The sequence below is a fragment of the Candoia aspera genome, chromosome 3, assembly GCF_035149785.1.
Source record: "Candoia aspera isolate rCanAsp1 chromosome 3, rCanAsp1.hap2, whole genome shotgun sequence".
In the NCBI taxonomy this organism is placed as follows: domain Eukaryota; kingdom Metazoa; phylum Chordata; class Lepidosauria; order Squamata; family Boidae; genus Candoia; species Candoia aspera.
Window position 1 is genome coordinate 113,612,693 of NC_086155.1, and position 27,622 is coordinate 113,640,314.

The 27,622-nt window shown below is 39.7% G+C and overlaps 1 protein-coding gene across 1 annotated transcript in view; it reads right to left on the reverse strand.

The window, feature by feature from the left end:
- Positions 1-27,609, reverse strand: part of ZMAT2 (zinc finger matrin-type 2) — a 44,914-nt gene extending 17,305 nt beyond the window's left edge. Inside the window, exons 1-4 of the mRNA XM_063298640.1 lie at positions 27,485-27,609; positions 13,060-13,153; positions 12,558-12,681; positions 236-309 (exon numbers count right to left, since the gene is read on the reverse strand). Coding sequence (XP_063154710.1) covers positions 236-309; positions 12,558-12,681; positions 13,060-13,153; positions 27,485-27,502 — 310 coding nt within the window. The 5' untranslated portion in view covers positions 27,503-27,609. The remainder of the gene's footprint in view (positions 1-235; positions 310-12,557; positions 12,682-13,059; positions 13,154-27,484) is intronic.
- Positions 27,610-27,622: the final 13 nt, after the last annotated feature.

Consider the following 27,622-nt stretch of genomic DNA (forward strand, 5'->3'; position numbering starts at 1 on the left):
CATTGGCATTGACCAAATCACCATCAGTCAATTGCAAAAGGCAGCTTTACTTGGAACAGCTTATATCCTGCGATGATACCTTTAATATTATTAAACAACATCTGCTATTCCAGGTCAGCGGGAAGGACTTGACAGGTGGACAAAAATGCCAAATTCAGTCTAAACATCTGGCTGACTGTGTGACCAACCATAATAATAATATCAGATTAGTAAATAAAAAATATGCTATACTTACGTTTTTTGCCATTGATATGATCAAGGAAGTTGATGGAATCTTTCACTACACAGTCACAGACATTACAATAATACCTGAGGAAGAGAAGATAATCAATGACCAATTCTGTAATTCAACATTTTCATATCAATTGGATGGTCCCACCCAGAGGCAACAGAATCAGTATTACTAAGCTTCCAGAAGAAGATTAAGCCACAGCTTTTTTTTTCTGTTTAGTACCAGTATCTTGGAAATTATCCCTCCTGCCACCCGCAGGTCTTTTATATCAAACTGCACCTTCCACATACAGGTGGTCCTCAACTTACAGCCATTCATTCAGCAACCACTCAAAATTATGATGGCGCTGCAAGAATGGTGGTTAAGACCAGTCCTCTGAGTTCCGGCCATCCCAGGCCCCCTGAAGTCACACGATCATGATCTCAGCACTTGGCAACTGGCTTGCACTTATGACCAGTTGCAGCACCCTGCAATCACATGATCGCCATTTGCGACTTCCCCAGAAAGTCAGTGGGGAAGTCAGCAGGGAAGGTCGCAAGTCACTGGGATAAGTCTCCCCACCTGCACACCCTACCCCAGACCCTCTGTGCTCATGCCAGCCACTCATGCACATCCTCATGCATCCTCCCCAACCCTTACTGTGCCTCCCTTGCACCCTTGCACAGTCCCTCACACCCTCCCTGAGCCTTGCCACATCTCCCTTGCACCCTTGCATACCCCCTTGCTGGACTGGGACTTCAGGTATTGCTGTCACTAAGCGATGCAGTCACATTCTATGATCGCATCCCTTAGCGATAGAAATTCTGGTCCCAATTGCCTTTGTAAGTTGAGGACTACCTGTACATGAAAGACCCATTTTTCTGGGCTCCCACTCTTTGCTATATGTACAGTTTCAGTCCTCCTTTTAATACAATATACGTGGTGTACACATATGATCTGACTGAGTTCAAAGGGTTCAGTTTTGTTATTTGATACTTATGCCTAAGACATTACAAAAAGAAAGAGAGGTGTGCTATTCAGTGGCTCACAGGGAGTCCTGAAAACACAGAGCCCTCAGGGACTGGCTACAATCAGTTTGTGCCTGAGGCAGAGCAGCAAATAGCATTCCCCAAGTCAAAATGCATAACTGTCATCAAAGCGAGCCAAAATATTTTGGCACATGAGAAAAAAAATTCCATAAGAGCCCCTCCCTAAGAGTAAAATTCACCAATGCAGTTTAAAATAATTTTCAGTTCTTTTATGACATCCAAAAGCAAAATGACCCCAAAGCAAACATCATCTGCCTCATTCTGCATAACAGTAAAGCAAGCCATTATTTTCTTCAAGGTCTGAGCTTTAAATTTCAGATCATGCATTGGAGGTTTCTCATTAGTTTATATAAATTTTTACTTATTCCATTTGTCATTCAAGAGTTCCTGATCTTCTTATAAACTGACAACAGCCAAAAAGCCTGCAGTGTTGTTCTACTTTAAAGTTTAATATGTGTATTTCATTATTGTTTAATCTATGTTTTAAATCCTTTATTTCATTAAATTATTGCCTACCTTTTGTACACATTCTTGAATGGATTACTTAATTATCTGATAAACAGACAGGGCCTGGGGATGAAGCCTAGTAGCCTATCACAAAAGGGTTGCATTTACAGTACCTACAGTACAGATCTCCCCCCCCACCCCGCACTTTTAAAGTGGCTTAAAAACTGGCCCTAAAGCCAAAAACAGCCAGGAGTCAGATGTCACTGCTACTTCTACTCCTCCACCCTGATCAATTCACCAGAGATTAATGTCAATGAATAGATCCTCCAAACTCAAACAACATGCTAAATCCTAACAAAACACACTTACAAGCCACAGTGTCAAGATTCACACCACACTAAGCCAAAACCAAACCAACTACATAATATATGAATTCAGCAATATCCATTAGTATCTTTAGAAAAATCTCCTTTATATAAAAGTTCTATGTTATTTGCAACTTTATTTTAAAGAAATCAATTATCAGTAGGGTATTTTATTAAATGCCACAAATGAATCCTAAGAGATCAATATTTCAGATCTAAAGAAAGCAAAATCAAGATAAAATCAGCAATTTTACTAGACCTCATACTGGGATCAGATGTTTTATTCCCTGAAGTTGAAGAAATAACAATAAAAAAAATCAATTCTGGGATATCTCCCATGCCTGGATAACAGAAAATACAACTCCATACCTTAGGATACAAGGTGCTCTGTATATCAAATAACTGATAAGCATCAATATGAATCTCTGTGTTATCCAGTAACTGATAAGAATCAACTAAGCCTGGTCGTGTTTGTTACAAAATATGTCGCTGAACTTTCTGTCACTTCAACCCCACCCCCAATAATTTTCTCATTTTCACTGAATAATTCAAGTTGTGTAAGTGAAGACGGTAACACGTTTAGACTGTTTCATATATGAAGCATAAAAGAAGACTACTTTAGAGATTGCCTGGCTATATTACCTTTTTCAAAAACAAATCAGCTACTCCAGTCCCTCTGATACTTGTTGATGGTGATTGGACAGTGCGTCAAGATCAATACTATAACCCCCTGGCTTTGGTTGACTTGGTAGCACAATATTGTCCTCTAATTAAAAAATGCAATGGCAACAACCTCTCTTGATTCTTGCTATCGGTTTTTTGAAGGCGCAATAAGGAATGTTCTCTAATGAGGTTTAAAACACCATACCTCTTGACAGCATTTCACAGGCCACTGACATTTAACTACAGGAATTAAACAGCATCCAAATTCTAAGAAAGTAGAAGCAGCATCAGCAGGGAATGCGTGCCTTTGTATTAAACAATCAAGGCCTTCATTCTTGTCAAGACATAGTAATAATGTGGAGATAAGGCCTAGGCTTGACATCATCTTTAAATTCCTGTCCCTAACTGCAGTTTTAAATACCAAGGGCAGCTACATCTGTACTGCCCCTAAGTTTGCACTTCTACAAGACAAGCCCCAGAACCTGGGGGCCAAGTTCCCATCCACCCGATTCAACCCATGGACGAGGACTGGAAAGGGACTGAAGAATCCTGCAAATTAACTTACTGTGGTGGAAGTAATGCTCATATGAGGTAGTTGTTCTGTGTTTTCTAGAAGGGTGCTAGTATGAAATGGGTCGCACCTTCCAAGGCTAGGCCAAAACATGTGGAACTTGATCAGTGGGGCTTTAAACTGAATCCCATGTAGACTGGAGATGAAAATCTACAACCTGCCAGACCTGTCAAGCTACTGTTCTCAGTGAAACATCAGGAAGAACAACTCACAGAATTCATAGCCTTATTGCATCTATGCTGATTTCCAGAATACGGGACATGAAGCAGCAGATTTTTTTATCTTTAAAACAGAAAGGAAAATATGACTTGGTATATATTAGGGCCATGCAATGCTCCAGATGTCAGGAATGGCAGACAAGTGCCATATGAGCACCCTGCATGCTCCAAGGTTGGTGTTTACTGAAAGTTTAATTACTCTCACATCTATTGGGAGACAAACTCAGCCAAGGAGGGTTTTTCCAAAACATTGATTTGTCTCATATTCCTTTTGCAGAAGGTTGAGAATGGCACTTGGAGATCACATAGCCTTGACATAATCCTAGCCAATAGTAAAAGGTGATTATTTGGAAGAAGTGGGAACTTTTGGCAAATGACCACATAATGCAGCAATGCTGGGCAACAATTACTTCCTAGTACAATTAAGATTAACTTCAGGCACTTGGCAGCCTGCCTGCACTTATAACTGCAGGGGCGCTTCAACCCCCACAACTATCTCCTCAAGAACGGCTTGGATCGGGACGGGTCCTTGCCTAACAACCGATGGTTCGGTTAACGATGGCAACAGGGACTGCCTGGATTACCATTGCTAAGCAATGCAGTCATGTGACATCACACTTTACGACTGCATCGCTTAGCAACAGCTATTCTGGTCCTAATTATCATCATAACTCAAGGACTATCTGTATCTGAAAGGGCTGACATCACTCTTGCAAGTTTTTGGTTTGAATGAAAAGTGTTACATTTGTCAAAAAACAAACAAACAAACACACATTGCATTTCAGCATAAGAACTTTATCCCATCTGTGGAACATGGTGGTGGCAGTTATCATGGTTTGGGCCTGCTTTGCTATTTGGACCAGGACAGCTTGCTATCATTGATGGAACTATGTATTCTGAATTGTACCTGCAAATTCTACAGGAAAAATGTCAGGGTATCAGTCCATGAACTGAAGCTCCAAAGTGGGTCATGCAGCAAGACAATGGCCCAAAACACATAAGTCATACAATGGTTAAAGCAGAAGAAAGTTAATGTTTTGGAATAGCCAAGTCAAAGTCCTGACCATAATCCTATAGAAATATTGTGGAAGGACCTGAAGTGGGCAGTTCATGCGAGGAAGCCCACCAACATCCCTGAGTTGAAGCTGTTCTGTGAGGAGGAATGGGCTAAAATTGCTCTAAGCCGATGTGCAGGACTGATCCACAGTTCTTGGAAATGTTGAGTTGCAGTTATTGCTGCCCAAGGGAATCACACCAATTACTGAAAGCAAAGTCTCACATACTTTTGCCACACACAAATATGTAGCTTTGGATCTTTTCCTCAATAAATAAATGAACATGCATAATGTGTTTGACTCATTTGTTTAAGTGGGTTCTCTTTATCTAGTTTTAGGACTTGTGTGGAGAACAGATCACGTCAGTTTTTGTTTTTTGTTTTAATCGTATGGGATAGCAGTTCGGTGTTCATGCTGCTTTTTCTTGCTGGGAAATCCTTGTGAGGTCCAGCAGCCAGATGTGTAGACTATTTAGCCATGACAGGTCACGTTGCCCAGGGTGCACGAGGAGGCTAGTTTACACTGCACCGAGTTGGGCTGAGAGAGCGCGACTGGCCCAAGGTCACCCAGCTGGCTTTCGTGCCTAAGGTGGGACTACAACTCACAGACTCCTGGTTTCTAGCCCAGCACCTTAACCACTAGACTAAACTGGCTCTCCACATTTTAGGTGATATTTATGCAGAAATATTGAAAATTCAAAAGGGTTCACAAACTTTTGAGCACCGCTATAATGCCAGCCACTCATAGCCACAGGCCACAAAGATAAAGATGTCGCTTTGAAACACTCAGCTCCTAAAGACTACATGGACACATCCATGTAGTTTACCTAGAAACAATATACAAATAGTTTGCTGTTCACTTCTTCCAGGATGATTTTTCCTAGTCTAGCCCTGGCATTCCCAGGTGGTTTTCCATCTAAGTATTAACCAGGCCCTATTTAGCTTTTAATCCCAGTAAAGACTGGCTGAGTGCTACCTGCCAAGACAGTCATAAGCCTAGCAAAAACAGTACACAGTACAAGAAATATAATTTAATTAATATCATTTGAAAATTAATCATGAAAAAATCTTTTGTGTGAATTAAAATGTCAAGTTCCACTCAATATAGATTATATGAATTATCAAAGTTTAGCTTTTGTATAGTAATTATTTAAGAATTGTGGCCAGGAAAGATTTAGTTCAAGATCCCTAGGAATTGCAACCTTCCATTTAAGAGAAATAAGGGTGACATAGTCTCATGTTATAAAACTCTCTCTCTTGGGGAAAATCATTATAATTAAAGTGATGATTTTGCTCCATTTTCTTTTCTTGTTCAAATTGTCCATAGATTACCTTCAGATAATAAGATAAAGCAGCAGCAGCCCTTATTAAAAATTGATTAATGGGGGAAGACTTAAGAGATGAATTATTTTAGTCAAATATCAGAAAGCTTTAAGAGCCAACTTGTCAAATTTTTTATTTTTAAAAAAACCACTATTATCATTTTTTTTGTTTTTCTCAAGGTGCTACTACCCCTGCCTTGACGGTACTTATGTCACTGCCATTTTTAAATGACATATCTAGAGAATTTGGAAAACCTGAACTAGATTATTTTCTTCTTTTTTTTGAGCGGGAGGATTATCCTACTTTTCTACACTTATAAAATACAAACAATTTACTGGTTGCAGAGAGAAAGGCTTAGTGATTTCATACGACAGAGCAAACCGTTCTTTGACTGGGGATTCTATTAGCAATATGTTAGGGAATAATACATTGGGATGGTTCCAGATGCATTATCCACTGCAGCTTATCTAGTCAGTGAGACTTGTAGGTCATTAACTCTTTTATTTATAACAGCTTTGTGCAGTACTGGAAGGTATAGATAAGGATGGTTCCATTTAACTACAAACAACAAGTAACTTATAAAACAAAAATCTGGGTGCAAACCAATATGGGAAAATGACTTGAATATGGAACTTGGAGAATCTCAGTGGTGTTTATTTATTTTTCAAACTATTAAAACTATTTCTATTCAAGTATTATTGCATTTTCTGAAGCTGGGGCAGACATGGCATTTTGACTCTTGTGTACCTGCCTAATCCCTGCTTCTTAAATGAGTTATTGAAGGGATTTTGGAGACACAGGCAACCTCCTGCATATGTAGTTAAATAGCCCAGTAATTAATTTCTTTTGGAAAGTAATTCTTCAAACGCTATCAACGATTAGCAATCAATTCCACATGACACTGTAATATTATTGTCAACTTCCAGGGGAAATGCAGCTCTGAGAAGTAAAGATTTAATTAGTTGTGGTTATATGAATGGAGGTTATAGCTACTTGTAAGTCTGTACAAGGACACTCTCTACAAAGTTGGCTGGGATGGCACTGGAATGCTTAAGGGAACAGAGAAATGAGATGTCTTCATTAAAACGCCATCCCAGTTTATCATATTTTATCTCCCACCACTTTTCATTAACAGTCTCCTATAGCTGAGCTGTTTTTTTTAAACAGTTTTTGATGTTACTTTTTATAGTAGTTTAAGAGGTAACTGCTCATATAAGAGTATGTTTATTATCATCTTCTGTGGTAAAAGAACAATTACCTAAAACTTGTAAAAACAAAATACCCATTAAACAAGCTAGTCTGCTTCTCTGCGTATGGTTCTTTGAGTGGCCTGTGGGTTCTTGTATATAGGTGATGTGGCACAAAAGCGATTGCTGGGAGCTTCTACAGCTGCGAGAAAAGCACCCTCCTTTACGTGCATGTTCCCTGAGAGTATGGCAGTAGCCAAAGGTAAGCCATAGCCTGATAAATAAGGAACAAGCTTACCAAATGGCAATAGGTAGGTGCCAGACCGAGGTGACAGTGGCTCCCAGAACTGCCCACTTATAAGATGCACATGCCTTGGCATGAACGTTAAGGCAATTGTGCCTAATGAAGGTGAAAGGCTGGGATGAAGGTTCTGTTCTACAGACCTACAGAATTGGAAGACCCTAGTAAAAGGCCATGGAAGAGGACATTGCCTGTGTACAAGGACCACTGAGATCCTCTAAAGACAGCTGCTTTGCTATCTAGCATTCCAGGACATGGTTTTTACAATCAACTTTGCAAACCTCTGCAATAAAAACAGCAGTCCCTGCCTTGGTTCCAAGAAAAAAAAAGAAGAGGAGCTGCAGCTCATGAAGTTAGGTGATATGCATAGTAACCCAAAGCTCAGATAGAACTGCAGGACTAATACTGGCAAAATATTTATTTTTCCTACCTGAGAAGACCCAGCAGTATAAAGGAGAAGGGGGAAATATATATAATAACATCAACAATATTAAATGAAACCATCAGCATAAACCTACCAATGCTCAAAAAGAATACATTTTTAAAAAACAGAAAAGCAAAGTAACAGGCAATCTAAAGGACAGTTTGGTTCTGATAAGTGCTATCCTACAAAAGTCTCACTGAAAAAGGTATGTCTTTATCCTTTGGGAGTGTTCCTAAAAGTTCCATAATTGGAATGCTGACACTAAGAAGGCCCATACTGATAAAGCCATTCCATAGATATACATTTAGTTTGTTAATTGTAATAAATACAACCTCTTGTAATCCCCTTTTGGATCTTTAGATTGCCGGGTTGATAGATGGGGGATTTTAACTAGTTCTGGAGGGTATTGGTGGAACTGAATAAAAAGTGTGTTATCATTTGCCCCCACCCTTGTGTTTAGGTCACCAGAAATTATTATGTAAGCAGAGGGGTTATTAAACATAAGAGTATTTATATATGCTTTGAATTTGGTCCATAAGCTGTTAAATTGGGACCTATTTTGAGAGGTGGAAGATAGATATTGACCAATAGTAATAGATTATTATTAAATTTTAGCAGCACAGACATTGTGTAGCGCTCCACTGGGTCTAACTGTATAACGTTTGAATGTAACTTAATTGAAATTTGTATACTTAAGCCACCACACAACCTAACTCGTCCTGCTCCAGGAGCTGGTGCAAGCAACAAAGACTTATACCTACTTATAAACAAGCTGTTATCTAGCCAGGTTTCTTGAAGTAGGAGAATGTTTTGGCCATAATTCATGAAAATAGCGTCTTCATTATTATCATTATGAAGTTTATTACAGCCTTAAGGCCAGATACAATCAAAATGTCTAATAATAGCAGTATTACATCCATACACACACACACACACACACACACACACACACAGAAAAACAGTAAGTATGATAGGCTCTAAAATAAGTAAGAATAAAAATACTAAAATAAATAAAAATAAAATATAATTATAAGAAATTCTAAACGTAAGTAATGGTGCGGCATATCGTACAGATGGTCGCACAAAACTGGGCAACTTGGGAGGGTATTTTCACGTCCTTGTCCAAAAGAAGTAACATTAAATAGAAATCACACTCCCTGCCTGGAAATTTCTTCAAAATTGGATATATAAGGGTCTGCCTAGAGTCCTTATATAGGGAACAGTATAATAGCATAGGGCTTAGAGTTTCTATTGAGCCATCGCTACACTGACATAACTGAAGGTGCACAGGAGTATTGTTAAAACGTTCAGACATGTCATGGAAGATAAATAGGAGGCTGGAATGAACACTTTTAGAAGAAAATGATCAACAATGGGGTGTAGCACCTTACTTTAAAAATTTTGGAGATCTATATCCAAGATTCATTGTTGTTGAGTCTTTGGATTTAGCATTCCAGCATGCAATATTCCATGAAAGAATTGTTAGGGTTTTACAGGTAACCAAATGTCAATCTGAGTTCCCAGTGGCAGTCACTGTAAGAGGCAGATCCTCAAGAATGGTGGGAACATACGCTGGTACATACTGTTCGATGTTAAGATCAGCTGTCAGAGAAAAGGGTGTATTTTAGGTGTCACAGAAAACAATATCAATGTCAGAAGAGGAAATTCCAGGGATGGCAAGAGACCCAAAGCCAGACTTCTCTCTCTGAGTGGCTGCTAGACACAGGGAAAAGAATTCTTCTCCTTTGTCAGTTTGATCTTCAGCATCACCATCTAGCTCCCACAATGATTTATCAAGATTTTGGGGCGGGGGGGATACAATTGGGAAGTTACACCAAAGGAGGGTACTGGTGTTAAAAGCATGCCTGGATCCGATAAAGGCAAGAAATGAACCTTTTTCTCAGCGTCTGCATACTTTAGATTCTCTGACTGATGTAGCATTCATCAAGCTGCAGACTAATCAGGAACTGGGTTAGACATTAAAGGGTACATCCATTCAACAGTCACCATACTGCAAGCTGAACCTACAACTGAGTCCATAAGCAGGACTTCCCCAGTGAGCCTTAGTACACGGGTTGAATGGTATTGGGGGAGCAATTTTTCAAATACCTGGGTCCTAAGCTGTTTAGGGCTTTATAGATACAGCATTCAAATATGACTACCTTCCATCGCATCTAATTCTCACCCCTTATTCAGTGGTGTGGAATCAACAAGCATCTGAAGAAAACAGGCCATATGCGTGGTTGAACTGTTGAGTCTAAAAAGGTCTCTACCTATAACTTGATTGTTGCAATTGATCCTTCCTCCAAGTTATTCATTCAAATTCAAATGCTGCAGCCCAAGTATTGCTTCCAGCCCATTCCTCTGAATTTACTTGAAGTTGCTAAGGAAGTCTGGAAGAGACACCTTTGCTGAAGTGTTTAGAAACCAAACCCTTTATAAGCTCAGAGGGATAACTGTGCTTTACTTTTCAGCAACATCTCAGTTCTAACCAGAGGACAAGAAGTTGATGAAGCTTCAGCTTCCAATGCTTTACCCCAAGCAAAGGCAAAGTCTGGATGATCTGGTATGCCATGCTTGCTTTGTAAAACTCTTGAAATGTGGGCAGTTGTCCACAGCATGACCCTGACCCAGGGAACCCAAGCAAAGACAATGTTTATGAACAGAGGTTTACTACTGTGACCTGAATGCTTATGGAATGAGGCTATTTAGCCATACTCTTAAGGGCTCTGTGGAAAAGTAGGCCTCATTTTAAAACATGTTAGGAACAAACTAAAAAAAGATTTCAGAGCAACTGAAATTCAGAGATGAATCTTTCTGATGCTGCTACCACTGTAGTAGTCAGAAGAAAACTGATGGAAAAGGCAAGAACTGCTCCAGGAAGCATGTAAGCCAAGGAGGCATTTCCCATTTAAAAGTCGGTCTCTGCTCTAGAAGATGTCAGTTACGACTTCTGGGCAGTCACATCACCTATGTTTCAAGCACAAGGATTACAATTACAAAATGAAGATTAAAAATAAGATATGTGTTTTATTTTTACCTTGAATACCCAGTACAGACAAGAGAAATTATAGATCTTAGGGTCAAATTTATTCTACAGTCTCAAGGTACTTTATGTAAAAGTTCTGTCTCTTGCTGCAATAGATCTAATTTTGCCTGGACCTAGCACTCAGAACAGGGCTTGAGCTGAAGAACAGAAGTGGTGCTGTGTGTAGGACAATATAAGAAGGATAATATAAGAGAAATGTTGGAATATGGAACTTCATGTGTTAACACCAGCATCTTGAACCAAACTCAGAAGCATATTAGTAGCCAAAGCCACTAGAATAACCTTGGCTCAATATGATTTCAAGACATATTTACCCAGAGGCAAACAAAAACAATCTCCAGTAGCCAAAGCTTCCAAAATGTTTTCAAGGGCAGGGCATAGTTTGTTGCAGCCATTAATCCTGGCCTTCATCAAAGTATCAGTTAGCACTGCATGGGTTCCTTTTTATCTAGGAAGAGGCAGAGCCAGTCCAGCATTGTTAAACCACTACTGGCTAACTCCAAAAGGATCTCTGCACATTAGGGAAGTGGGCATCAAAATGGCAGAAATCATTCAAGGTCAGCAAGTGTAAAGTGATGCATATTGGTGCCAAAAATCCTAACTACTGATACAAACTAATGGGATCAGAGCTCACAGTGACAGATAAGGAAAGAGATCTTGGAATAATGGTAAACAGGTCAATAAAGGTGCTGACACAGTGTGCATCTGCTGTAAAAATGGCCAACAGCATGTTAAGGATAATAAAAAACTGTACTGAAAATAGAGATGCCAATATCATAACACTCTCATATAAATCAATGGTGCAACCGTATATGGTAGGCAGTTCTGGTCGCTGCACCTCAAAAAGGGTATAATGGAGCTGGAGAAAGTTTAGAGGAGGGCAACTAAGGTGATCAAGGGGCTGGAGCAGCTTCCCTATGAGGAAAGCAACATTTGAGTTTTTAGTCTAGAAAGGAAGCAAATGAGAGGGGACATGATTAGTGGGTACAAAATTATCCATGGTGTGGGTAAAGTAGAGGAGGAGGAGCTATTTTCCCTTCCCAAAATACTACTGTAAAAACAGAGGTTGCCCAATGAAATTGAATCCAGGGAGAATCAGGACAGACAAAAGGAATTTTTTATACAACATGTAATTAAACTTTGGAATTTGCTAGCATGAGATGTGGTGCTAGCTGCCAGTTTGGCTGGCTTCAAAAACAGGTTGGACCAATTGATGAAAATCATGGGGATCAATAACTATTAGCCTTGATGGCAGTGGGACTGCCTCTGAAGGTCATCAGCTGGAAGATTAGTGAGCTTCCTTGTGCAGTTGGTTGGTCACTGTGAGAAGAGACTGCCAGACTAGATGGACCAGGTGTCTGATCCATCAGGGCACTGCTTCTGTTCTTAGGTTAACTGAAATAATCTACCGATAAAAAAGCAAGGCTGAATCAAAAGTCTCTCCTAGGCTGTGAACTTATTTCAATAAGTAAGCAACAACTATATCTATCCCAAACATCTACAATCTGTACAATCCACAATCTGAGGGGACTCTACTGTTATCACCCTTGGCATGTTCGGATTCATTTCAGTTTGTTCAATCACCTGCCCACTGTTTCCAAATACATTATGAACAGAGAGCACTGGATGTGTAGCTGCTATGCCTCTCTGTTAATCAGATGAATACATTAGCATGCAAAAGCTCTAACATCTTACCCTCCCATCTCAGATTGAGGAGTAGTTTTGGTAATAACAATGGTTTTTCCCAATTTGGATTCCAGATCCACTTTGTAATCTCGATGCCGCAGAAGCTCACGCTTGATAGGTTGTACTGGTTTGCCTAAAATATAAATTAAAAAATGAATGAGGACAGACAGACAGACAAATGAGAGAATGATTTGGTTTACACCTTGAAATGTAAAACCCTCATTTTAACCACTAAATATTGTATTTTCTTCATTTGCCAAAGGAAGTTCTTCACTTAATTTTAATTCCTCCAGTTCTAAGATCAGATAAGCCTAGCTTCTTAATTTGCTCAATATTAGTAAGCTAATCAGGAAAAGGAGGAGGTTTTTATACTTTTGTTTGGAAAAGAACAGGAGATGAAGTGACTAAACTTTCTCTCTGAAATTTTGTGCTTTCCATCTCATTCTACAAACTGATTCAGCAACTAGTAATGAAATAGAGCAATGCATTGCATAGTCAGCATACTACTAACCATCTTTCTTCTCTCTTTCCTCTGTAAGTCGTTTCTCTGCAAGCTTCTCATATTCATCTTTGTCCCACTTTCGGCGGAAGTCTAGGTTTTTAGCCTACCAACAAAAGAAAAATGCAAGAACATTCAATTAACAAAGGAAGCTCTGGTTTTGACAATAGTATAAATTACTGACTTTGTAGGAGACTCATTTTCTCTGAAAACTCTAACATGGGAAAAGCATGAACAGGAAATGTTTATACAGAAAGCATAAGCTTCAACTATTATATGCTGCCAGGCAAATTCTAAAATCCACAGAACTGAGAAGGTCTGATAAGGAAAGAAACTGTACTTTAAGTCTCAATAGCTGAATTCCACAAGGGTCAGCAATCTCTTCAGGCAGCGTGCACATATGCATGGTGAAATTTTAGGCTACGTCAATAGAAGTACCCATTCTAAATCATGGGAAGTAATAGTTCCACTTTTTCTGTGGTCAAAGTCCATCACAGAATAATATGTTTCATCATAGAATAACATGTTTAGTCTTGACAAGAGACGACAAAGGACAGATATGATTGTAGTCTTTAAATATCTGAAAGGATGTCACACAGAAAAAAGTCTAGATCTCTCTTTCCCGGACAGCAAGACCCAGAATACTCGACTAAAGTTATAGGAAGGCAGACATAAACTGAAGGAAGATTATAACTGAACAGTAGGAAACCTTTTTTTTTTTTAAAAAGAAAAGCAAAACAATAGTGGAATCAATTACCCAAAAGGATTCCCCTTCACTGGATGTGTTTAAATGGAAACTAGACAGCCATTGATCGAGGATGCTTTAAACTGGATTCCTGCCCTGAATAAGGAATGGGACTCAATGGCCTAAATGGCGCTTCTAGCTGTATCATTGTATGATCTTGTGTCTGGGCATTTAAAAAGTTGCCTGGTTTCTGTTTGAAATGGAAGAAATCTCATGCGTTTTCAACAGTCCCAGCCTGGGGATGTTATGAGGGAACATTTCAATATCGTAAGATTTGGTGAATATGCAAGATTTCATCTATTTTTAAAAAATTGTTTCATTTTGGGGTTCCATATGTGCCATTTAGAGGTGTCATGATACCCACAAGAGCCACATTGCTGATATACCTGTTCTACTCTATTAATATTCTTACAACTGTTTTACAAGAAAAGACCATGATTCCATTTCTGACTGAAATAAATGCTAGCCTATGGAGACAATTACTAGACCAGGAAGGTAGCAATGCTTATTAAAATGAACTACAGAAAAATAAAGGCAGCAGATATCGGACAAGGACTGAAGTATTTATACAGTTTTAAGAAAAAGGCAAAGGCAGGGAGACACAATCAAAATGAAAGTGTTGTCATTAACTATAAGAGGGAAAAAGCAATAGAAGTATACCTAGAGAGGTTTAGATTATGGCAAGGAAAAAACCCATTACCTACTCAACTTCCATCTCATATGGAGTTTTTCCATTTAGGAAAAAATAACACATAAAAATGAGACATGGTAGGATGAAGTATAAGAACTGGACATGGCATGATGTGAAGATAGCATGTAGAACTATGACTGTTAATTGCTACTTGTAACTGAATAAAGACATCAGTTTACCTTTAAGTTCCACAAAATCTGAGTGGATCTAAGTAGTTTATAGACATATACAACAAGAGCATTAAACTATAAAATGAGGCTATCACCATGTAAATAAAATGTTCTCAGCTGAATAGTGGGCACTAGACTCAGGGCAGACAACAGGAAGTACTACATCATTTAACTAAGGTATGAAAATTCAAGGCCACAAAATGTGATGATGGCCTCTGGTCAGATTTTTTTAAAGAGATTTAGCAAGAAACAATCAGTAGTCAATGCCTATTAATCCCGATAAGTAAGAGCCAGTTTGGTCTAGTGGTTAAGGTGCTGGGCCAGTAACCAGGAGACTGGGAGTTCTAGTCCCGCCCTTAGGCATGAAAGCCGCTGGGTGACCTTGGGCCAGTCACTCTCTCTCAGCCCAACTTACTTCACAGGGTTGTTGTTGTGGGGAAAATAGGAGGAGGAAGCAGTATTCGGTATGTTTACCGCCTTGAGTTATTTATAAAAATAATAAAGGTGGGATAAAAATTGGATGGATGGATGGATAGAATGAATATCCCAATTGAGATATTGTGGTCATAGTTGCCTCGGCATGCAACAGGAAAAAAATCCTAAAAGCATGTAAGAAACTGATGAGGACAATATGGACATTTTGCAAGAACCAACAGATCTTTTCTTATGCTTGTGCAAGGTCTGGAGCAAGGAAGATTTATTTTAAAAAATGGTAGAAAAAGAGAATGTCCTGAAGCAGCAAGACAAACACAAGCCTTCTCCAGAGGGAAAAAAGACAGATTTTCTGAAGCCCAGCAGCACAAGCATTTGATAACGTGCCTAAATAGTATTTGGCATCCTACTTGATGGCTAAACTTTAGCACAAATTTACCTTCAGATATAAAAATGGAATTGGGAAAAATATGAAAATCTGCATGTGAGCTTCCTATTCCTTTCCTATGAACCTCAATGTGTGCATAAAACCACTACTCACAGAATGACATATAAAGAAAACAATTTAAGTATCAGAGAATATGCTAAGCCAAAAACAAACAAACCAATTATGGCTTAGTGTGATACATGATCCAATCCTACTGTTTCACGCAATTCAAGGTTCAAATGATAAAAAGCAGCATAATACCTTCTAAACCTTGTAACAGAAACAGTATCAGTTCATGGTAAACAGGCACTATTTTTTGAAATAACAGAACTGGGTGCTTTTGTATGCTAGCACATGGATCAATTATTTAACCACAATAGCTGTTCAGTGTGTAAAACCAACTATGTGCCCCCCAATCAGCCAAGGGCACCCTTTGATTCTGCTTTTCATGTACCAGACAGTGAAGAATGAGAGCTGGGATCAAGATATCCTTTGGCAGGCATTCCCTCGCTCTGAAAATCCATCCTTCTGGCAGTTCATCAAAATAAGTCTAAGCTTCTGATCAGATGAGCACTGGTGGCTAGGAATGATATGGGTAATTTAGTTATTATTTCAATATTACTCATAAGGAAGAGGAATAGTTTGAAGATTTCTTATATTTTCTGTAATTTGCTTTGAAAAATATTGATTCCTATTATCACTCAAATTATTGTCACCTGCCTAGAGCATGAAAAGAAAAAAGCTTCAATTTTAAATTAAGTTTTACAGCTTTAAATTGTTACTAAGTCTGAGCCTAAGGGAGAGTTAGAATAAGACATCAAAATTAAAATTAGTCAAGCATTTCTACACAAGCATTTTAATGTCAGAGCTGCTGCTTGTTATTTTTCCACTATTTCACAGATTCGCTTCCAGGATTTCAGTAGGAGCTTGGAGATCTCAGTAAGGTATTTTTTTTCTCCTACAAACTACTTTAGCTCAGCAATATATTTCCATGTATCAGTTTCTATTCTGGATCCCTTAGCCCAACTACATGCAGAATGCAGTTATGAGAAGACTATCAAGTAGCAAATGAATACAAACTTGCACCCCATGGATCAGAACTTTTCTTTAGGGAAGGTTTGCGGGTACCTTCAAGTCAGTGTTGACTCCTGGTGACTGCCTGGACTAATCCCTGCAGTTTTCTTGGCAAGGTTTTTCAGAAGTGGTTTGCCATTGCCTCCTTCCTAGGGCGGAGAGAGAGTGACTGGCCCCAGGTCACCCAGCTGGCTTCATTCCCAAGGCAGGACTAGAACTCAGTCTCCAGGTTTCTAGCCTGCTGCCTTGACCACTACACCAAACTAGCTCTCATTTTTGTTTTACTAAGTGATAACATTCAGTTTCTTCACTGAAGAAATTATATATGAAAGACCTAAAAAACAGTATTTTGCTGGGGAATAGCGATTAAAGTATTAGCAAGAAGGGAGGGGAAAAAAGGTTCCAAGTGGTGGTGATTACCTCTTCTCAAGAAAGAGATTGATTCACCTGCTTCCACTTCAGGAAAGGACAATATGAAGAGATAGGGAATGTAATTAGGCATTAGACTGCATTTTTGGAATGCATACAGTATGTTTCTTTCAATTATCATCTACAGAAACATTTGTGAGAATGTTGACATTTTTCAGATGTATCTGCTTATTGAGTGCCACATCACCTGCTTATTGAGTGCTCTTAAGTGCCACATCACCTGCTAGAACTAACAGAATTTTAAAAATAACAATATGTATGAAAATCAGAAGGGAAGAGGGATTTCCTGTTTTGCCATAAACAAAAGAGTAGGAAGAAGGACCAGCTCCAGCTAAAACTGGTGGTGGCAACAATCCATGGCGCAGGAAGCTGTTGCCTCAGGACAATACCCTTTGGAGTTCTTGGATGGCATCTAGCCTGGGAAAAGGCCTAGGTGTGCCAGGAGTCACTAGAACAGCTAGCCTGAACCCAAAAAGATCAAGTTTGCCCATTACAAGCAGCATTACAATTCTAGTATTCCACTAAGTAAATCCAGACAATATTTGCCATACTGCTCAGTTTATTTCACTTGACTCAAGAAAGAATACACAAGAGCAGACGTTATCAGTTTGAAGTACACAGCTAGATTGGGCCCAGTTATTTATATTTATCTGTTATGTCTTTTTATGCTGCCTATTAGGGCCAATTCACATGGCATCTTACGGAGTAAGAAATCAGAAAAAAATAAATGCCATCCACAAAGTAGTATCAGATTAAAACACAAATAACCAGCAATGCATATTAAGAAAACACTTGACAAAATAAAAAGTGTTTAAGGGTACATTCATAAACCAGGAAAGAGGAAGCCAAAGAAAGAACTCTAAAGACATGGAGCCATCACTGAAAAGAATCCATTCCCTAATAACCCTGGAATTATTTCTCGGTTGTGAACCAGAGAGCAAGAATTAATGACCAAGTTTAACTTCTGGGAAGATTCTTAGAAAGTAAGAAGTACTTCTCATAACCTGAGGCAGCAACAAGCAATAGGCATATCCATTATGTAAATATGGGAGGAAAGCTATATCAGCCTTCTCCAATTCAAATACCCGTTCTACATGCGGATTTTAATTTCCACAATTCCCCAGCCAGCATGGCCACTGCTGAGAACCTTGGAAGGTACCCTTATTGGAGGAGGCTGGGTTAGACAATAGAGGTTATACCAGGGGTCTCAAACTCATAGCACACACATTGCATCCTCCAGTCATTTCATGCAGCCGCACTCACATAAAACAGGAGAGCACAGCCAAAAATAGGGCAGCAGCTTCTGAATCATTTTTAGGCTGACAAAAAAGGATGTCATGCAGGAGTCTTAAACACGCAGCTCCAAGTGGGGCAGCCTGTAGTTCCTATTGCTACCTCCTTGCTATGAGTTTAGAAGAAGGATGGTTTTATGCACAGGCAATGAACTGACAGGCCCTTGCCCTAGTTGTGATGGTGTCCCAACGTGAGGACTAAGAGTGCAGCTGTCCATCAGTCTGCCGTGCCCAGGCGCAGGACCATGTTTGCCAACCTAAAGTAAGAAGGAGCTGTGGTAGGGGGCAAGTCCTGGCCCCAACCCCCTGAGTGTTGGCCTTGTTCCCATACCTACTCAGGGTGCCTCAGGTGGAGGTTTTGCTGGCACTGTACTGTCTGTAGGCCTCAACTAACATTGGAAAAGTACAGTGGAGACCAGTATAGATTCACTGGGCTAGAATCCCATCTGTAATTACTGTAGCCTTAATACAAAGATATACAATCTATAGCTTGCAAGCTGCATCTCTACACCCCTTATTCATAGCTCCTAGAACCCCTCAGGAACACATTCCTGAAATGAGAAGACAGATGACTAAGAATCATATGCTCCTATCAGTTCCTAACAGCAAACTAAAGAAATAAGATATGATAAGCTTTTGGACACATTTAATGTATCTAAAACAGCAGGAAAAATACAAAACACCCCCTTCCAAACCCTCCATTACATGGTCATAACAGCATAGTCTTGCTCCCATTGCCCTGAAAATAATTTTTAAAAACTGCAGTCCCAGCCAGAGAATGGTTAACAACCCCTATTTTAGTGTTTATGGCTAAGTTCCTGGGTGGGTTGGTATTCAGGTTTTGATAATTGTTCCATGTGTTGTCCTCTTCCTGTAGGCCACCATGGATGGACAAGGAGATGTCCTTGTGTAAAGTATGTGGTGATGGCCAGGCATGCAGAAGGTGGATCAGGTCTTGTTCTCACTATTCCTCATGATGGTGGGTTGAACTTGTGGGAGCTGAATTTGCATCTCCCATTACCCAGCCTCATGCCCTATGGAGAGAGATATTGAGGATTATTCCTGTAAAAGTGCAACTGTGGCTTCACTACTGCTTATCTTAGTTTTTCCCTTTTTCTGCCTAACAAAAAGTTCCTTTTCTTCATAAGTGGCTTTCACATTTTTGTTGCTGGAAGCTACTTGGATAATTAGCTATACTGTTGATCATTTGCCCTTTACTGATGATTAGTAGTGTATATCAAAATGGTATGTGTATACTTAAACCACTGTGTGAAGGGACCCCTATTGGCTTATAACCAGAGGGGCCGGCCTGCAATAACTTATGCATGACATCTCTGTGTCCAGCAGTTCTGTGTGCCCTTCTGTAATTCTCACTTTAAAAAAAAATAGACAAAAACCAAGGTCATTCCCAAAGACCATTACACAGAGGATGGCCTTGAAGGACAGGATGAAGAGCCACAACCAAGGCAACGGTCAGATTGCCAAGGAAGAGCCACAACCAAGGCAATGGCCTGGGCCAAGAAAATAACCTGAGAAAACATCTCAGACAAGCCCCTCCCTAGTTTACATGATGAGAATTTGAGGGAGGGGGAAGCACAGTGAGACTTGCAAGATTCTGTTTCTATAGCTGTTACAATAAAAATAGTCCTGATCTATATGACATTGGTTTCTTAGTCAATCTTGCAAGTCTCAAGGTACTTCCTCAAGTTATTTTCTTGGCCCAGGCTCAAGCCCTGCTTATCTGAACATTGCCTTGGTAGCAGCTCTTCCTCCTGACCTTCAAGGTCATTCCCTATGCCCTCAACAGTATCTAAAGTTATCTGGACTAAAATTAAATGACATTTTGAGGATTACAGGTTTACAGATTGAGGTTTAGGAATAATCAAAAGTATAGAGTTTTTTTTAAAATATAGGAAATAGTCAGGTCTAAGCCATACATACCTGGAATTATACTATTTTAAAATGTTGCTACAACACAAAATATATGTTATTACAGATATATTCTGCTATAACTTGATTACAATAGTTGTTTTGTTCACTGATCAGTTTAGTGAAACTGCTGAGCTGCTGAGCTTGCCGATTGGAAGGTCGGCGGTTCGAATCTGTGTGACGGGGTGAGCTCCCGTTGCTAGTCCCAGCTCCTGCCAACCTAGCAGTTTGAAAACATGCAAATGTGAGTAGATTAATAGGTACCGCTTTGGTGGGCAGGTAACGGCGTTCCGTTTAGTCATGCTGGTCACATGACCACGGAAGTGTCTACGGACAAACGCCAGCTCTTCGGCTTTGAAACGGAGATGAGCACCACCCCCTAGAGTAGGACACGACTGGACTTAATATCAAGGGAAACCTTTACCTTTACCTAAACAACTAATAGTATCTTATATGTTGATTATGGTGTCACAGGGATGTTTCTGTTTATGTGAATTGACTCTGGCTGTGCCCAGCTGACATTAAGGAGTCATCAGCAAGATGATTTCTGATTGATGGGACTCATTTTTGTATTCTGGAGTACAGTGCTGGGTTGTTTTTTTAGAGTTCTACGAGAAACAGGCAGGATATCAGTTAACTTCCACTCACATTTATACTAATGTAACCTGGCAGTTAGTCTGCTAGAATGGTAATAGTATTGGTCAGACACTTCCTTAGGTACGCACATCAATTCAGAGGTAGGCCAAACTGATATAAATGAGACTTATAATTATATATATAGGTTAACATACATAGGTTTGCAGGCCTTTTGTGGTAAATAAGAGAGCCAGTTTGGTCTAGTGGTTAAGGCAACGGGCTAGAAACCAGGAGATTGAGAGTTCTAGTCCCGCCTTAGGCATGAAAGCCCTCTGGGTGATCTTGGGCCAGTCACCCTCTCTCAGCTCAACCTACCTCACAGGGTTGCTGTTGTGGGGAAAATAGGAGGAGGAAGGAGTATTAGGTATGTTCACCACCTTGAGTTATTTATAAAAATAAGAAAGGCAGGATAAAAATTAAATAAAATAAATAAATAAAGCAGTACTGTATATTGTTCTGATCAAGTTAAATTGTCCATTTTACTATGGAGCTGCACGATACACCAAAAAGTGTGTTGGTTGCAAAATGGAGAACTCTTATATCAGCTCCTTGTTCCCATAATCCAGACAGTTCTGAGAAAAGACTAAGTATCAAAGAGCCTCTGAAAAATAAATCACTTTTTCAGAAGTCAGGTGCATATTTTAACATTGTAACATGATAAAGCAGCTATGCGAGGAAAAAGAAAAACCAGGCTATTCACACACTTTCCTTTTTATGTCTCAGAGCCTCAACATCTTCATATTTTCTTTCCCACAATTATTGAGCTCACAGCAATGAAAGCTTCAGTTGGAAAAGATGTACTCAAATCAAAGTTTCCTCCTACTCCTGAAAACTTAAAACAGAACTAGTGCGAATTCAGTCAAAATGAACCCCAAACAGCTTGACACCTTGTTTCATTTATTTCTAGAGCATGTTAAGCAGTTCAAACCTGTCATAACTAAATCACTGCTTATTTTTTTCCAGGAAGAATAATAAAGATGATTTACAAGGCAAAAATTAATAAGGTGGCAAGGAGGGTATTTTCCAGATTGAACCACACTGAAGCAGTACTATCATAAATCAAAGTTTCCCGTGCCTGAGAGAAGGCAATTTACTAGCTGCTTCACTTTTCTCCTAAATAATAAAAAGAAGCTGTAGTCATTTGAAGGTCTTTTAGCTGCATCCCTAAACTAAGCAGGTAGAAATGAATTAAACTCAACTTCTCACCTAAGGCCTAGCTTGTAATTTCAGAGGAACTTTTCCTGTGTAATCAAAGCCAGGTTTGCTGGAAATCACAGCAGCATTTCATGCTAGGCTTAGCAGCCAAAGCCATACAGCAATACAGAAATGGTTTACCAATTCCTGTTTCCAGGTTTGATTTTGGAGGTTGTTCCCTAGCTAGGTTGCCCTCCCTCACACCTACACAGCTCCACATGTCCTCAGTAAAGGAGGTCAATAAATTGGGAAACACCAAAAAACAAACAAACAAATCCACAACCAGATATTTCACAGAATATTATAAAGATTTTAAGAAAGTCAGGTTGGTGCAGTGGTTAAGGTGCTGGGCTAGAAACCAGGAGAATGAGAATAGTAGTCCTTCATTAGGCATGGAATCCGCTCGGGCAACCTTGGAATAATCACTCACTTTCAACCCCTCCACCTCACAGGGTTATTGTTATGGAGAAAATAGCATTTTGTACACTGGCTTGAGTTGTACAAAACAAAGGCAGAATATAAATCTAATAAATGGGTATCAGTAAAATTACAGAAAGTGTACAGGTAAGGTAAAAATACATAAAAATAATCATGGAAGAAAACTGGTAAGAGGGAAGTGAGATTAAAGGAAAATAGACTGTACTGCAACTCTTTACAAATGGGATTAAAAAATAACAAAAACATTTGTAGAGAACGAATACAATCAGGAACAAGCTCCACTAAAAATTGAGGTATGGTACCCGGCAGTGATGAAATACCGACTGAACCATTTAGAACTGCAAGAGAAGAGGCAGTTAGTGCTAACAGCTATAGGTCAACAGATATGGAACAAGGCTGTGGGAATGATAGATTGGAAAATATTAGTGTATATACCTACACTAAAGAAGGGAGATGCAAGGCAATGTGCAAATTACAGTACTGAACCATTGCATTAATTCCTCATGCTTAAGATCTGACAAAAAAGAATAAAGCCATAGTGTGAAATGAAGAGGCAAGTTTCAGAAAAGGCAGAGGGATCTGAGAACTATTACCTAACAAAAGATGGATAATGGAATTGCCATAATGTATCGCTTTTCAAGAAGCCAGAGATGGGAGAGCTAATCTCCCTTACGTATTGCAATCCCCCCAATATCTATCCTTTCCCCCAGCATAAATACATGGAGGGGGGAATTCCACTGGTGGCAGAACATCACCTGTAATAGAACTGCAGCTAGAATCTTCGTTATATCACAAATGATTAAAACCTGTTCAGAATGAGTTTTTCTATTCATAGTACAACATAGTTCTTTGTGACAACCACTGCCACTCAATAACAGCAGCAAATATTTCACATTTCAGAGACACAGCTACAGAGAACACTGCTTACGCCCACCTCAGGTTCAGCCAATTCTGTTCACATTAACTACTCTTAATATCATAGAGTTGGAAAGGGCATTTTATCTCCTCAAATCCAACCCTCTGCTTGGTGCTTTGTAGGAGAACAGCTATGTTAGTCTATGGTGGCAAATAATCAGGAGTCTGGTAGCACGTTTTCCAACTAACAAATTTTATTTAAAAGCATAAGCTTTTGTGAATTGCAGCTCACTTTATCAGATGCATAGAGGGGCTAGACTGAAGTAGGATTGGTGCAGGAAATCAAATTGCATTACAGGTAGTCCTTGCTTAACAACCACAATTGAGACTGGAATTTCGGTTGCTAAGTGAATCTGACTTTTATGACCTTTTTGCAGTGGACATTAAGCAAATCACTGCAGTTGTTAAGTGAACCACATGGTCATTAAGTGAATCACGCAGTTCCACATTGATTTTGCTTGCCAGAAGCTGGCCGGGAAGGTCAAAAATGATGATCACGTGACCACAGGATGCTGCAAAGTCATAAATGCAAACTGGCTGCCAAGTGCCCAAATCGTGATCATGTGACCTGGGGGTGCTGTGACGGTTGTGTGAGCATTGGTTGTAAGTCGCTTTTTTCAGCACTGTCATAAGTCTCAACCATCACTAAACAAATGCTCATTAAGTGAGGACTACCTGTATCCCTGACAGATAACCATCTACCCTCTTCCTGAGCTTAGCGTACAAACTCGAAACTAAGCCTTAGGAGGAAAACTGAGAAACTGGGTGTATGTTTGTCTTTACAAAAGAAGGGGGTAATAGAAGAGCATTTTTCAAGTACCTAAAGAGATACCACAACCTGCTCTCTATTATAGGTAGATCTCGTTTAACTGCCCTGTTTAGTGACCATTCTGAAGTTACGACAGCACTGAAAAGAGTAACTTTATGGCCAGTCCTTGCACTTACAACCATCACCAGGGTCCCCATGGTCACATGATTGAGATTCAGGTGCTCTGCAACCAAAAGGCATTTATAACCATTGCAGTGTCCCATGGTTATGTGACCACCATTTGTGTGCTTCACAGCAGGCTTCTAACAAACAGAGTCAATGGAGAAGCTGGCAATAAAATTGCAAGTTGTGGTCACATAATGTCTAGCTTAACAACCATGTCACTTAGCAACAGAGTTGCCAGTCCCAATTGTGGTCGTTAACAAGGACTACCTGTATCCCATAATAAAGGGCAGAGAACAATGGTTCTAAGTTGCAGGAAGAGAGATTCTAGTTGTTATTAAAAACTTCCAAATAATAACTGTTTGATTACAGAACCAAGTAGGAGTGAGTTCTCCTTCACTGGATGTGTTCAACCAGAAGCCGGATAGCCATCTCTTGGGATGCTTTAATTTGAAGTCTTGTATTGAACCAGGAAAAGGACTTCACAGCCAGAAGGCATTTTTTACACTTATTACTTACTGTCCTGTCGCCAGCACTCGTGGCATACTCACTCTTCCATCTCACTTCCACATTAACATCTATTATGTACCCAGATTCAGGAACTATGTAATTTGCATCTCATTCAATTCTCTATATTGCCCAGGAGGAAAAATCAATCCATGACCAATTGTAGTGATCAGTCTGCTTTCAAAGTTTTCACTGGGGGGGTGGGGGGTAAAAGTCATGATTTTCAGTTCCCCTGAAGTCATATACCTTTCCAGCTCCATAGCAGAAACACAGGCAACAGATAAAGGTTCATATGGAATATATCACTTGCTATCTGTTGACCACAAGGCATAAAAACCTGCTGGACTGATTAGCTGGCACCCTATTTCAGTCTTTTCAAGATTTTCTTCATTCCAGATAAGTGAAGGCTTTGAGAGTACAAGGTATTTTGTTTCACTGATGCATAGAATCAAATAAAAATGTGAGATCTTTTAAATTAAATTTTGGCTTTTAACTGAATCAAATTTTTAAAATTTAAATGGATTTTAACATTTTCTTAAAGCATTAAGTTACCACCATAAAGGTAATCATTACTTTAACTATATTCCATGACCATGCTTATTAACAGCAATATATAAAAGATAAGAGGTAACTGACCTGACCGATCTTATACTATATTTATTTGATAAACATACTGTATATATCCGCTAATCTCACATACATGACTCTGAGCAGCATACAAAGTTAAAAACACAAAACAATACAACAAAATAATCAAAGATAACAAAAGTAATTATAAACCATTAAAACAAATCTGAAGAGTGCACTCTATTTCTCTAGCAAAACAGCCACTTTGCAGGCTCCACACCCATGTTACTGGATCTCCAGGCCAGATGACAGAGCCATGTTTTCAGGCCCTTCCAGCAAGGTTGGGGCCAATCTAAGCTCAGGGAGAATGATGCTCCAAAGGGCTGGTGTCTCATCAGAAAATGTTCTCCTCCTGGGTCTTGTCAGATGGCATTCCTCTGTGAATGGCATGCACATGCCCTTCCTGCTGGAACTGATGGGATGGGTAGATGTGATTGGGAAGAGGCAATCCCTCAAATAACCCAATCCAGTGCCACATAGGGCTTTATAGATCATTACCAGCACCTCAGATTGAACCTGGAAGCAAACTGGTAACCAATGTGGTTTGCAGAAGAGAGATGTAATGTGTGCTGATCTAGGTGTGCACATATATCATATATTATACTAGGGTGGCTCAAATCCTTTGAAAGAATTGCTTCCCAAAGCGCAGAAGCATGCACATATTTCTTTGCATCAATGAAGCAGGTCCTTCTTCCAGGCTCATGTGGCTGCTTCATAAATAGCTCCTAGCTGTCCCCATATGCAGCTACATGCAGAGCCACTATGCCTTGCTAAGCCTAAGAAAGATACCTGTGCCATCTAGAAATAGACTGCTTACTGAACACCATGCATAAGTTATAATTTTGATGAATTAAAAACAGGTTTCCAATTTTTTTAGTATTCTCTTGTCTTTTCATTCTACAATATCATTTTTGAGATAAGATGTGCACAAGTTTTATTTTCAATCCTTTTTGCTAATATACTATTGCACATAGACTGATAATGTAGTTTGTATTCTGTGGCTTAGTATTGTATGAACCCAGCCCCTGTGGTTTGTAAACCATTGTTTCTGACTTAACACAAAATGCCAATTCTTTTTTTTTTTAGCCATTCAGTCGTGTCTGATTCCCAGAGACTGCCTGGACAAGTCCCTGCAGTTTTCTTCGCAAGGTTTTTTAGAAGTGGTTTATTTTAGCTTAGTGCACTTTTCAAACCTAGCCACATTTTCATTCTGTAATTATGTTTTTCTTATTTCAACTGCTAGTACAGATCCTGTCCGTGTGCATGTGTGTGTGTGTATAAAAATAAAAACTAAAATGTTCTACCTACTTCACATTTACTCACCTTTATCACAATGTTGGTGCTAAGCTGATTAACAAAGGGATCTTAAGAGTGTATGGACTAATATCGTATTTGGAATCAAACGGAAAGTAGCTGAAAATAAAATTGCCAATGACCCTACATAAACCTATGGACCCTACTTTTCTCTCACTCATACAGTGAAAGAGGTATCCAATAAAATACAATGCAAGGAGATTCATAACCAACGAAATAAAGTTACTTATTTGCACAAATTATTTAAAATTGTGGAATTCACCGCCTTCAGATGCTGTGGAAGATAGATTTAGGATCCAGGAGTTAGTAGGCAACCATAAAGTCAGCACATCATAAACCTATCAGGGAGCAAGAGCGAAGGGGCCTATCGCTTCCCGAGTGCGTCCGTGGGGCCACTATATGACCAAAATGCTGAACGCGGGGTGACCATGGACAAGCCCACCGAGGCTCCTCTGTCCTCCAGCTACACATGCAGAATGCCCTCAGCCAAAACCTATTAAGCGCTGAGGTCGGACCTTTTCTTAAGGCCGTGAAAAACGTGAGGCGCTCCAGATCTCCGCCGATGAAGTTACGCGGAGGTCCTTACCAACTGTTTCCTCAAAGCGCTACGATTCTCAGCAAAAGAGACGAAACAGAAACCGTATTATCCTTTCCTTGGGGTAACAAAATACAAACCGATCACCTACCCCACTACTCGACGCCATCTTGCCTCCGAAGCGTCCGGAAAGCCGGAAAGCAACGCGCGCCCTTCTAGCGCACGGGAAGGGCAGGCTCAGAGGCGTTGGAAGGGCTTCCTGGTTGCAGAGGCACCCGGAAAGCGGGGA